The sequence below is a fragment of the Lissotriton helveticus genome, chromosome 2_1 (assembly GCF_964261635.1).
Source record: "Lissotriton helveticus chromosome 2_1, aLisHel1.1, whole genome shotgun sequence".
In the NCBI taxonomy this organism is placed as follows: Eukaryota; Metazoa; Chordata; class Amphibia; order Caudata; family Salamandridae; genus Lissotriton; species Lissotriton helveticus.
Window position 1 is genome coordinate 350,646,335 of NC_136059.1, and position 13,097 is coordinate 350,659,431.

The following is a 13,097-nucleotide window of genomic DNA, read 5'->3' on the forward strand; positions in this document are numbered from 1 at the left end:
GTTACTCTCGCTGAGAATACCCCCGGGCTGTTCTTGTACCCCTGGGCTAACCGACAGAATTGCTTTTGAGTGCCATTTACTGAGAATGCAGTTAAATATCTGCTCTCTGGTGCTATGTTTTGACAAAAGAATCCATTGGAGATGTCCAAGGTTGTTTTGTATTTTTTTGCGCACTATGTTATTCATTAGTGCAGCACTGTGTGAGTTTTGCACTGCAAAGGTTTTGCAACATGTGTTAAGGTGTCGGTAATCCAAAACTAGACGATATGAATTGTCTGGTTTGGAGACCGGAAACAAAGGATTGTTCATTTGTGAGGTGCAAGTTTCAATCACCCCCTGGTATTCTAGCTGATCTAGTATTTCATTTACCTGTTTTTTAGCTTCTTGCTTAATTGGGTACTGCCTTTGTGCAGTAGGTTGTGATTTTAACTGGATTTTGTGAGGAGGGGAGTCCTCATCCCATCCTACATGATTTTTATATAAAGCAGGTGCTAAGGCCACTGCCCACTTTCTAGCAAGTGTGTATTTTTTATGAATCGGGATTTGATTCGAGAAGGCAGGCATAATTACTTCTTCGCCATGAGGGCACTCCCTGACAAACTCTGGTGGCCAGTCTTTTTCAGCTAGAAGGATATCATAGCCCTTGGAGAGGTTATCCCAAAATAGTCCCCTTATTTTCCTAGTCGTATCTCCCTCTATACGTAATGTTATCTCGTATATCTTGTGGGGCTTGCTAACTCTGGTGTCTGCAGTTTCCACTTGAAGGTATTCATTCGTGTCCACTGTCTCCAGATGATTCATAAGGACTTTGCGAGCTATGCTCACCTCTGCTGCGCTGTCTAGCATTGTCTGAGCCCATTCTCCGTTTTTCAGTTGTGTCCTCCGTATTCTCGGCATTTTTAACTACCTTGATACTGGCTACCTTCTTTTTTGGAAATTGTAATTTCTTTTTTGGCTGAGCAGGTTCCTTGTCTTTGGACTTGGCGTGCTCTTCTGATCGTCCTCTTCTTTCCGATTTCTGCGAGGAAGTCTGAAAAGATTGAGAGGGACGTGTATCAATGTCTTGATATCTATCAGGTTTTTTAATATTATCCCTATTTCTAAGGTTATATCTATTCCCAGAGGGGTCACTCTGCGGTGACCTCTGTCTTTGGTTTGGAGATTTCTCTCTTCGCCTGGGAGACCTCCCTCGGGACTGGAATTTCTTTTCTTTAGGATTGGATTGTTTGTTTCCATCCCAGTTCTTTTTTGGTGAATTATTATTAAAAAATATTTTTTCTGGATTTGTAGTCAGTTGCGGTTTTACTGGTATTCCACCTAGACTATCTCTGCCTAGTTCTTCGTAGGATTTTTTTATGATTCTGGCAATTTCAGCTGGTTGGTCTGCTATATCTGTCTCTTTTAACCTCTGGCGGATCGCCACGTTTGCTGCCTCACCTTTTATGTTGGCTAATAATATAGCCGAGACCTGCTTGAAGTCTTTTAGTAATTTCATACCAAGGGTTAAAGCAGGTTCTGGACCGTATTCATCTTGAATTTGTTTTAGCACATCTGGTATTACCGAAATGGATGGAACACCGTGCGTTTTTGTGTAGATGGAAGCAAAGACTGTACCCCAAGTGTCACAGTCCTCAATGTGTGGTGCGATTCCCATTGGGAGACATATAGTCAGAATCCTGTGTTTTTCTAATGGGGTGGTGTCAGGAAACACCGCCTCTATTTGGGTAATTTTCTGTGCCAACCAGAATGGTATCTGTTCCCGTTTAGCTGGAACTTTACCTAGGCAGGATTGGATGTTCTGTGGTGTAATTTTATTTGTGTTCCCCTGGTGAGGGGTCAGCTGTGGAAGTTTAATCGCTGGCTGAATTGTTGAAGTCCGCATTACATACTGAACTAATTGTCTATGAATTTTTAGTAGTTGTTTTAGCTGTATTAACAGCTCTGCTGCAGGCATTCTTTCGATGTCTGGATGTGGTGTGTATCCGGCTAAGACCGGCCACGTTGCTCCTGGTCTTCCTAAAGGACCGAGCCTTGTAATGTGATTGTTATGTATTAGGGCGCCATCAAATAAGAGCAAATGCTCTTGGAATTTGAGTGGTACTTCCACCTCCTCGAAAGGAGTGTACGTTTCAGGAGGTTCCTCTACTTTGTAATAGTGGAAGTACTTTGTTACAGCATTTGCTGCTGGAAAATGTATCCATGAATAGTATACCTCTGTCTGCCGATATTCGTGTGCCTCGATTACGAATATGACTGTGCCACCTCTAGGTGTCAGTCCATTTTCTATAAGTTTTAAAGTTATAGATCTCCTTTTAATGACCGGAATGAGTGTTATATTCGGGTCTGCTGCTTGCATGGTAGCATCAGCATCTGCGAGTTCAGTTGCTAATCTAACTGCCTCTCTTTCATCATCACTCTCTGCCATTTTACAGACAGGATGGTATTATGTTTGTTTGCAGATCAGGTTTCTTTATGGAAACAGAGATTAGATGCACAATATTTTGGGAATGTTTTTATCCTTCAACGTTGACTATACCAAGAACCATACATAGGAGTTCCCTCCTGCGAGGTTTTGGAGGATATTACCTTTCACCCACTCCAGACGTCTTTGGAGTATAATGGAAAAAGGGGTCTGAGTGAGAAAGCACGACTGAGTTACTCTAAATGTCTTACGTTAGTTTTATCGCCCTTTCCAAACGCGTTGGGCGCCATGTAGTGTAGCTCCTATTTTCCCAATAGGCTCTGCGCATTGGAATAATACCTACAGCAGTAAAGGCCTAGACCAGACGTTAACTAGGTCTACTACTGTCGATACTAGACTTAATTTTTGGGTTTGCCAGCGTATCTCAGAGTTCGCTAGAAACTTTCTCGAATGTTCAAGGAGGAATTAACTTCCCTGATTAGACAAGAAGGGATTTAGTTTCTGACAACCATAGAACATGACAACTTTGCTCTCCCCTAATCAAGAGTCAATCTCAAGAGTCGTGTGAGCACAAGGCAATTATTTTACTCAGTCAGTACGTGCATTCTTAGTCTCATCAGATTGTAGAGAAAAGGAAGAGACGGGCGTGTTCAATAAAAAGGTGTTATTTATTGATCAGTCTCTTTTCTCATACATGAGAAATGGATCGATATTATTGCAATACTTATAGTTAAGTAAAGTGCATACATTAAAAGCAATAGTATAAAATAATACTGTAAAAACATTGATATGGTTTCTGAGCCATATGATGTTTAAAATGATTAAAATATATTTACATACACATATACATTTGACTAAACGTACTCAACTGGTGTTTCTAAATACGCCTACCCCGTGTACCTGACCTAAGTCTAATGCGTGGGCGGGAATAGAAAGTTACAGTTTAAGTTAAGTTTGTTTTTGCCAAGTGAATAACTAAAGAATTCTCTGTGAGGGGTTCTTCAGTTCTGTACCTGGAAGTTAGGATGAATGAGGAATGGTATCTCTTTCTCTGCTCTCGATATTCCAGGCTGCCTGCGAGGGCTGCCCAGAAACGCCGGTGCTGGGTCTCTCGGCTTGAGATAGCAGCGCGTCTCTCAGCGCGTCAGGAAGGCGGGGCTGCTGCCAGCGGGGTCTGCTTCTGCTCTCGGCTTCGGCAAGTAGGGCTGCTCCGTCTTGTCACCACGCGTGTGTTTGCATAGGGCAAGATCGGCAATATTTATACTTTAAAGGTGCCGAGATTGACGTAAGGATGGACATAGATACGTCAATAAAGATGTCATACGACTTGCTCGTTAGCACATTCTTTACTAAAGTTCTCTGTGAAATCAAAACAATGGCCGCACGGATTTTCCAGGTTGTCATAGGTTTGATTTGTTATGAGAACGTCGTATGCCTTATCAGGGGCTGGAGGAATGTCGCTTGTCTAATTAGATCTCAAGCGTTATGACCTAATCAGATAACACGTTCCTGTGCCGTAGTGTGACTGCGTCAGATATCGGTATCTGCATCATGGGGGCTGTTCTTGCCTCATGGGCTGACTGTTAGTTAAGTTGATAGTTAGTTTAACCAGAATAGGGTCAGGAATAGGGGGATCGATTCAGAACCTATAGGAATACATGACAAGCATTTTGGTCGTACCATTCCTTCATGACTGCCTGACTGGCCTCCAAGTTGTCAGCAGCCTGCTTCCACAACTTGGCCATCTGGCTTCTGAAGGCCAACATGTAGCTCACCACATCCTGGGGAGGTTTTCTGGGAGACTTCTCCCATCCTTCCTTCACCAGGCTGAGAGGCCCACGCACAGGGTGCCCATACAACAATTCAAAAGGGCTGAAGCCCACTCCTTTCTGCGGCACCTCTCTGTAGGAGAACAGCAAGCAAGGTAGGAGGACGTCCCACTTCCTCCGTAAGCTCTCCGGCAGACTTCTTATCATGCCCTTCAGGGTCTTATTAAACCTCTCAACCAGTCCATTGGACTGGGGGTGATAAGGAGTGGTGAACCGGTAGGTCACCCCACACTCCTTCCACATGGTCCGCATGTAAGCGGACAGGAAGTTAGTCCCCCTGTCAGACACAACCTCCTTCGGAAATCCTACACGAGTAAAGATTCCCATCAGGGCCCTAGCTACCACAGGTGCAGTAACAGTCCTCAGAGGGATGGCCTCTGGGTACCGTGTGGCATGATCCACCAGAACCAGGATGAACCTGTGACCAGCTGTTGTTGGTGGATCCAATGGCCCTACAATGTCGATGCCCACCCTTTCAAAGGGGGTGCTAACGACAGGAAGTGGTTCCAGGGGAGCCTTTAGCTTCACCCCTGTCTTCCCACTGGCCTGGCAGGATACACATGTCCTACAGTATGTGTTGGACGCCGCTTTCATCTGAGGCCAGTAAAAGTGGAGAACAAGCCGTGCAAAGGTCTTGTCCTGGCCTAAGTGTCCTGCCAGTGGTATCGCATGAGCCAATTCCAGCAGAAAGGCTCGGTATTGCTGCGGGACCACCAAGGCCCTTGATGAGCCAGGTAGAGGTACCTTAGGTTCACTGTAGAGGAGGCCATCCTCCCAGTAAATATGGTGGTGTCCCGTAGCATCACCTGCTGCCTGGGCTTCAGCCTGACGCCTCAGTCCCTCAAGGGTAGGGCACTCCCTCTGCCCCTTACAGAATTCCTCTCTGGTAGGACCTCCCTCCACATGCCATTCAGCAGGGATGGGTAAATCCTCCAGAGAGTCTACTCCCCCCTCCATGGACTCCTGGCCTACCACCGCAGGTGGCCGATCTGTCCCATGGGGCGTGGAAGCCGAAGCAGGCTGTCCCTGTCTCCGTTTCTGTCCCTTTTTGGCAGCAGGTTGGGCCATTGTTCCAGGCTCCAACCCAGGCGAACTCCCTCTCCGGGCAGTCGCAGACCGTGTGCTTACACAGGCCCAGTCAGGTGTACCCAGCATCGCAGAATGCGTCCGGTATTCCACCTCTCTCCAAGTGTTGTGCTCCATGTCATTCCCCAACAGACAATTAACTGGCACGGCAGGGCTTACGGCAACTCGAAGTGAACCTGCAACCCCTTCCCACTCAAAGGGAACCTCAGCCACTGGATAGTGGCCCATTCTGCCGTCAGCCATCGCGGCGGGGTGGAGTACATTAGGAACAACCTGCCCTGGAGACACCAGTTGACTTCTCACCATAGTCATACTGGCTCCTGTATCTCTGAGCCTCCCCTCTTTGGCCATTGATGGTAACCCATTGCCCATACTTTGTAGTATTCGGGGGCACCTGGATCTTTGGTACCATCTCCCGCTCTCCCAGGGACACTAAGGTGACACCCGCCCACTCACCCCCCTTATCTAAGGGCAACTCCTCCCCGAGCGCTACACTAGCTACTCCCGGTGACTTTCCTCCGGTGGGAGGGGGTGGTCTCTTTGGGCATCTGACATCTCCCTTATAATGTCCAACACCACCACATTCAAAACAGTGGAGAACCCTTGGCTGCTGGCTTTGGCCAGGATTAGGGTTTCTGGGTGGGTTTGCCCTAGGGGTGAAACCTGCTCCCTTACCTTGGAAATTATTTTGGGGACCTTTGGAGAACTCCTTCTTTTTATCTCCTCCCTCTTTCTTCTGGGGGGCGCCCTGTCCGGCTTTTTGAGAATCCCCTCCAGTCCCCTTGGAGGACACCCGGGTACTTGCCCAAGTGTCCGCCTCCTCTGCAAGCTTCCGGGGATCGGTCAGCTTGCTGTCCACCAGGTGTTGGCGCAACTCGGGAAAACATTTCTCGAGGAGGTGTTCTTTCAAAAATAGATTGTACAGCCCCTCATAGTCTTTTACCTCGCTGCCCTTGACCCAACCCTCCAAAGCTTTCTTGGCGTAGTCTAAAAAGTCTACCCAATTCTGGGTACTCATTTTGTGACTTCCCCTGAACTTCTGTCGGTACCTTTCAGGGGTAAGTCCAAACTTTTTCACCAGTGCCACCTTCATGGCAGGGTAGTGGGTTTGCTCATCCTGCTCCAGAGCCAACAAGGTGTCTCTGCCAGCAGGTGGCATGTATTTATACAGCCCACCTCCCCAGTGAGTTTCTAGGATCCTGTGAGCCCTTAAAGAAACCTCGTAGGCGGCCAACCATTTGGCAATGTCATCACCTGGGGTGTAGCTAGCAATGACATCTTTGGGTAAATAGGGTCTGAATTCCCTGGTGTTCACTTTATTTTCGCTGCCACCATTATCAGGATGGGGAGACCTTCTTAGGACAGCTTGTAGGTCCATCTCCTTGATGGTTCGCTCATGAGCTAACCTCCTTTCCTCCCTTTCCATATCCATCCTAGCTAATTCCAGCTTCATTCTCCTCTCCTCCCTCCTATCTTCCAGCTCGGCTTCAGTTAAACCCCTGTCTGAGACGCTGCTGCTTGCCCTTGAAGGTATCCTGGGACCTGTCAGCAGATTCCCACCTCCCACTTGGTTTAACAATGCAGCCTCAGTGACAGTGTCCCGGTCACCCTCTTCAGTTTCTAGTTCCTCCCTTAAATGAGCTTCCACCCATGCCCTTATGCTTGTCAGCAACTCTCCTTTCTTGGCACCTTTATTAAAAAATACCCCTTGATGCTGACACCAATCTCTGAGTTGGGCCACAGTATTGGCTTCCAGCTCTTTAAAATTCAACTCCATCTTTGCCATGGACTAAAATCACTCACAGGAGAAAACCACGAAGTGACCTGAGGTTAACCTCCACCCACCACCAGAAATAAATTTTAGAAAAAACAAAATTCAAATTAGGAGGGCCGCAAGGAGAAAACTCCTGGTGTAGGTTAGTGTATTGCGTTGAATTACTAGTGAGTAGCTGCAACTAAGTCAGTAATCCCACCGCTAGGCACCAAATGTTAGAACCTGGGGTAGCCTGGCCTAGGGCAAGACATACATTTCAGAGGCACAGTGTTAAGGTTGCAGCCCACCCAAGAGTAAAACCACGCAATAGCACACAAAAACAACACTACACCAAAGTATAGGAAAATAAGCACTGCTTTATAAAAATAATATATATATATCTTGGCTCTTTTCACTTTTAGAATTCACAGTTAAATTACCATTCAGGTTGTGTGGAATATAGCAGGAATACTTTTCAATTCTAGGACATAAGAACAACCAACATTTGCAAAATAGATAATTCACTTAGACATTTGGCAAATAACTCTTACTCTTTTATAATTCAATTAGGTAATGACTGTACTCAGCTTACTTTATATCATTTCCAAACACAGCATTACTTTAAGTTTTGGCAAGAACAGCTCCTAAATCCAAGCAGAGCAACACTCTCATTTACATAGAAGACATTTAGATTTTCTACTACTTATTTGAATGCAATTGGGTTAGGCCCACTTAAATCAGCATTTAATTAGGCCCCAAAAGTAGTTGAAGGGGATTATTATGGAGTACACTATGCTTGATTTACACAGTACCAGTAACCTCCTTCTTATAGTACATAGTCACTGAGGATTTCCTCAAGTTCCTCCCCACCGTAGGCTGTACCACTGTGGAATAATGATCAATGACTGAGTTATTTCCTGGTTAAGTTATAGCGTTACTCTCCCCTTCCAAAACACCTCCTTACTTGTTTATCAGGCGGTGATATTCTTGTTGTACCAGAGGATGAGGGAGGGACAGTGGTTAGGACAAGAGAGAGAGCCACGTGCTGGCGAGTTATACTAGCCTCTGGGGCCCCTCAGCTCTCCTCCGTGTAACATCAGCACTACAGAGGCAGAATGCCTCAGAACTCTTCAGCCGCTTTTGGGCTTCTAAGCTCCCCCTTCCCGCTCGCGCCTGCCTCACTGTAGGGCGCTTGAGCAGGGGGGAGAGAAGCTCTTATGCACAGCTACCGCCGAGGGACTCCCGGCGCTCCTCCGCACACTGCCAGGGGACGCGCTGATCACGGGGGCATGCGCGAAGCTCTCCTCACTCCGGCAGGGGACGCGCTGATCACGGGGGCATGCGCGAAGCTCTCCTTCTCACTCCGGCAGGGGACGCGCTGATCACGGGGGCATGCGCGAAGCTCTCCTTACTCCCGCCTTCACTGATCCGGCTCCGCCTCACGGAGCCTGGCGGCTCAACGAGGCATGCGCGGAGAGCTAGTGTCTCTCTCACAGAGACCGCGCTGGTCGCGCTGCGCTGCCCTTCTTCTCCGCTCCTCGCCTCAGGGCTGGCAGTGGCAGATCTACAGCGACGCCGCTCTCCACGCTGGATTGGGGGGGTAGAAGGGCGGAACAGCCCGTTTTCTCCTGGCTTCTGTTCTCCTCAGTGGCGCTCCACCACAGCAGGTGAGAAGTGACGCTCCAGGGAATTATGAACAAGGGGACAGTCTAGCACAATTACCAGTCTCTGGACAGAGGCTGAGGATAAAGGCACACTTTTCACAAGTCCCTCCAACTGGGCAGAGGACTGCGCTCCGCAGCGCTGCAGTCTCCTTTTCCTACAGACTTCCCCTATATTCTTTAGAAAAGGGGCAAGCTAGGCGCCCAGGGTCTCCAGTAACTTCCCACAGCGGGGCCAAGACAAGTAACCAACAGGGGAATAGTGGGTTAGACCAATAAGGCAGCTTCCCAGTCCAGGAGATCAACCCTAAGTCTAACCTCTTCCCACCCTCAGCTACCACCTGTCCTCCAGCTGACTTCCACAGGTAGACAAAATGGCTGCCCCGCATTCCGCCTTTTATAGGCTGCCCTTCAATGGTCCAGCATGGACCAGAAGGTTCTGGAATGCCCTATGTTAGGCTATGGCCAAGTCCTGAGTGCGACAGTTGGGGCAGTTGGAAGCCACCATTTTGTGTGGTTCCAACTTTCCTGTCAGAACAGGCCTCTGGGCCTGAGGTAAAAGACTATGGGGGGAAGAAAGAACACCTATCCCCTTGACCAACACCTATAAAAAGTAGTAGACACAAAAAATATTAAGGGTATGAGGGGCAAAAAGGGGACAAAATAAAGAATAATGAGGAGGGACTGCGCAAAAAATCCAGACAGGTCTAACACTCTGGAGCTAGTAGTCTTTGTATTGTGCACATACTAACATATTGCACCATGCTATATACTCTCAATGCGAATATTGTGTTGTCTTTTTAGAATAAAACCTTAGCTAAAGTTAACCAAAATGTAATTACTTTGGATGCATCAATTGGTGCATTAGTGACCTGCGTTGTCCCCAGCTTGGGTAGCTGACCAACATCCAGCAGACCTCTTTGGATTTCATGCATCATTGGGTAATCCCTTGGTTGAAAACGTATTAAATCTATTTCAGATGCAATCCATGAAAGTATGTGAATATTCCTGGCCAAATTAAAGTAGAAATTCAGCAGCACAGTCTACCGTTTGTAATGTATGTGTTGGCTTGTATCATAAAATATTTGATCCAGTTGTTGCCTTCTTCGTAGAATTGCTCTACTTTACCCTTTTCTACTGAATGCACTGTGATTTGATGGCTGCACATTGTGTTCTCTGAACAGGTTGGAGGAGCTGAACATATCTTGGTGCGACTTCACGGCAGATCACATTAAAGCCTTGATCAACCATATTCCTTCAAGCGTGACACAGTTAAACGCCAGCGGTTATAGACAAAATCTGCAGATAGCTGGTAACGTTTCCTACAGAGCACTCCCATATGATGAACAGTAGTATTTTGCATTGTACTTTTAGATAAATGTGTATTATTAGATCTGAAAATGTTCTCAACATCCTACTGGATCTGCCATTTATCATACTTGACTAGTTTTATTTGTTTAATTGTATTATTTAATTTTAAATGCATCTTTGGAGCTATATAATCTACCAATATGAAAAAGACTGCGTTCCAGCAAGTACTCTGATAAACATTATAATTTCCCCCCAAAATAACCAATAAAGAGTCCTGCATGGATTTTTGGTGTCTCAGAATTTCATTAGTCATCCGTTCTATCACCATCACTACTTTTCTATGTATTTGTTCTTTGGAAACATTCAAGTAGAGGGGTGCAAGGAGGCCTTAACAAAATAATTGTATTATAATAAAATATACATCAATTTCTCATGTGACTTTGCCACATTGTGATCAATACTACCAAAAGTTAATCAGGAGAAGGCCAAAACAAAAAAGACGAATGCTAGATTGTGTGTCTTATACATAAGATAAAAAAGCTCTACAATGGCCATCGCACTGGAGGGATGGACGTTCCACGTTGACAGCAGCTCCAAAAAAGCAGTAATGCTTTATTTTTAACATCCCTTTTGCACTACCAAAGATCTTCAACTAGGTGACAACATTTGGTGGTGGAGTAGCACGAGAACCCCTGAAGAGAGATAGGTGGTCTCGAAAGAGACCTTAGTGCAGGGTTTGGAATCAGGAGCACAACATAAAGAATAAACGTAAGAGTTGGTTTGAATTGAGAAACAACCAAAGCTTGAACCAAATATGCAGGAGAAGGGAATCTGATTGTGACCGAATAAATATAGCATTCCAACTGTGGACACCTTGTTAAAGAAAATGCGCATAAATAAATGGAAGCCAAGCCAAAATTGTCGTACTTTCAGATTCCCACACTTACAGTGTACAGAAAGTCTGATATTTGACCATTGTTCAGTACATATTAGTTAGTGCATTGTTTTGTTTGTGGTGTTAGATTTGACAAATGCAGAATGATTGACAATTATATGCAATTGTACAGCAGTATTGTACCTTCTTTTAGTTCGGCAACATCATGTATGAAAGTAAAGCATGCCGTTCAGAAATGCCCGCAAAATTAATTATATTGACTGCAAAATTAATTATATTGCTCTGTATATGCCCTGAGCAAATATTGCCTTTACTTTTGGCAGTGTTGGAATTATGAATAATGAACACCGTTGCAGGTAGTTTGGCACACCCAACAGTGTACTGTTAGTCACCTTGTAACACGTTTGAAATGGGATATACATTCTTTTCCCCCAATACAAATGGTGTGTGTGTATATATAAATATAGATATAGATAGATTGTTTTTTATCTGTACACTCCAGTGAATCGAACGGAAATGGTCGATATAGATAGCTATCTACAGACTAATTTAGTTAAAAGGATGGGAGATGAAGCTTCGGACTCACTGATGGCAGATGTTACATTGACAGATTAAGTTGGCTATTGACGCTTTGCCTTCTGGTAAAGCATCAGGAGAAGATTCAATACCTCTTGAATTGTATAGAATCTGTATGGATGAACTACTTCCACTTTTTAATCAAGTAATCCGCTTTATTGGGGCTAGAGGAAAAGCCCCTGCCTCATGGAACATCGCACAGATTGTCTTTTTTCTAAAAATAAACCAGCGGAAAAATACGGGTCATATAGGCCAATATCGCTTATAAACACGATGCTAATTTTTTTGCTAAAATTCTGGCGACTCGGCTCGCTTTAATAATGCCTGATTTGGTGTCTCCTCAACAGCAAGGCTTCATTCAGGGTAGGGACACCACTGCTCATGTAAACACGGCCGTGACAGCATTCGATGTTGCTAGGATAAAATCCACCCCACTCTGTATGATTCTCTTAGATGCTGAGAAGGCTTTTGACCGAGTGGGGTGGGATTTTCTCTGGACTACACTATCTGCATTCGGTATTAAAGGCAGGTTTATGCAATGGCTCAGAGCTTTATATGATCATCCTACTGCAAAAATCTTATATGCTGGACTACAATCTGTTATTTTTCCAATTTCTCGTGGCACCCGCCAGGGGTGCCCTCTATCACCCTTATTGTTTGCTCTGTCAATAGAACCATTTATTCTTGCTCTGCAAAATCAGTCTTGAATAAGCCCTTTTGTATGTGGGACGCATAGCCTTAAAATCACAGCGTATGCAGACGATATTGCTGTATATTCAGCTGACGCCGATGAAGCATTGAAGGGGATAGTCTAAGAGGCTGAGAAGTTTGGCGCAATCTCTGGCTATAAATTAAACACAAAACCCAAGTCATATTAAATTATAAATCCCCGACTCCAGTTCTGGGAGTCTGCAGTGTTGCCACTTATCTGGGGGTTAGAGTGTCAGCTAGTATAGAGAAGATCGTAATACTAAATTATGAGACATTATTAAAAAAACTGTCAAGTCACTTAAGAATTGTCATAAAGTGCCCATGGGTATTATTAGGCGAATAAATATAATAAAAATAAAAATTCTCCCTAAATTCCTCTATTTATTCAGGTCTATTCCTCTACGAGTGAATAACTCCTTTTTTAAACGGTTGAATGGGGTCTGTAGCAGCTTCATAAGGGGGTACAAGAAAGCGCGACGAGCTATTGATTTTAATGAAGCTTCCATTTAATTAGGGGGGGGGGCTTGATTTTCCTGATTTTAAATGATACTTTTGGGCAGCATTCTTGGGCCACTTCCGCAGCCTAATGAATCCTATGGGCAGTACCTTTTTCTTTTATAAATTAATGTTAGGGGAAGAACATAATATGTTCCTTTTTAGAACTAACGACCCAAATTATTGCAAGCGGGTTAAATTTAAGATTGCTTGCGATAGTGTAAATATTTGGCGGGCAATTATGGCTAAATGCAATACATCTTTCTTTCATGTCAAACTTCCCTTGTGGGACAATCCCGGTGTCCCAGAAATATTTCACGGGGGGGGGGCTTTAAAACGATGGGCTAGTAGTGAGATA

The 13,097-nt window shown here is 45.1% G+C and overlaps 1 protein-coding gene across 1 annotated transcript in view; it reads left to right on the forward strand.

The window, feature by feature from the left end:
• The window catches only part of SKP2 (S-phase kinase associated protein 2), a 128,476-nt gene that overhangs the window by 88,659 nt on the left and 26,720 nt on the right, over nt 1-13,097 (forward strand). The window contains exon 7 of the mRNA XM_078674949.1: nt 9,936-10,063. Within this exon, the coding sequence (XP_078531075.1) occupies nt 9,936-10,063 (128 nt within the window). The remainder of the gene's footprint in view (nt 1-9,935; nt 10,064-13,097) is intronic.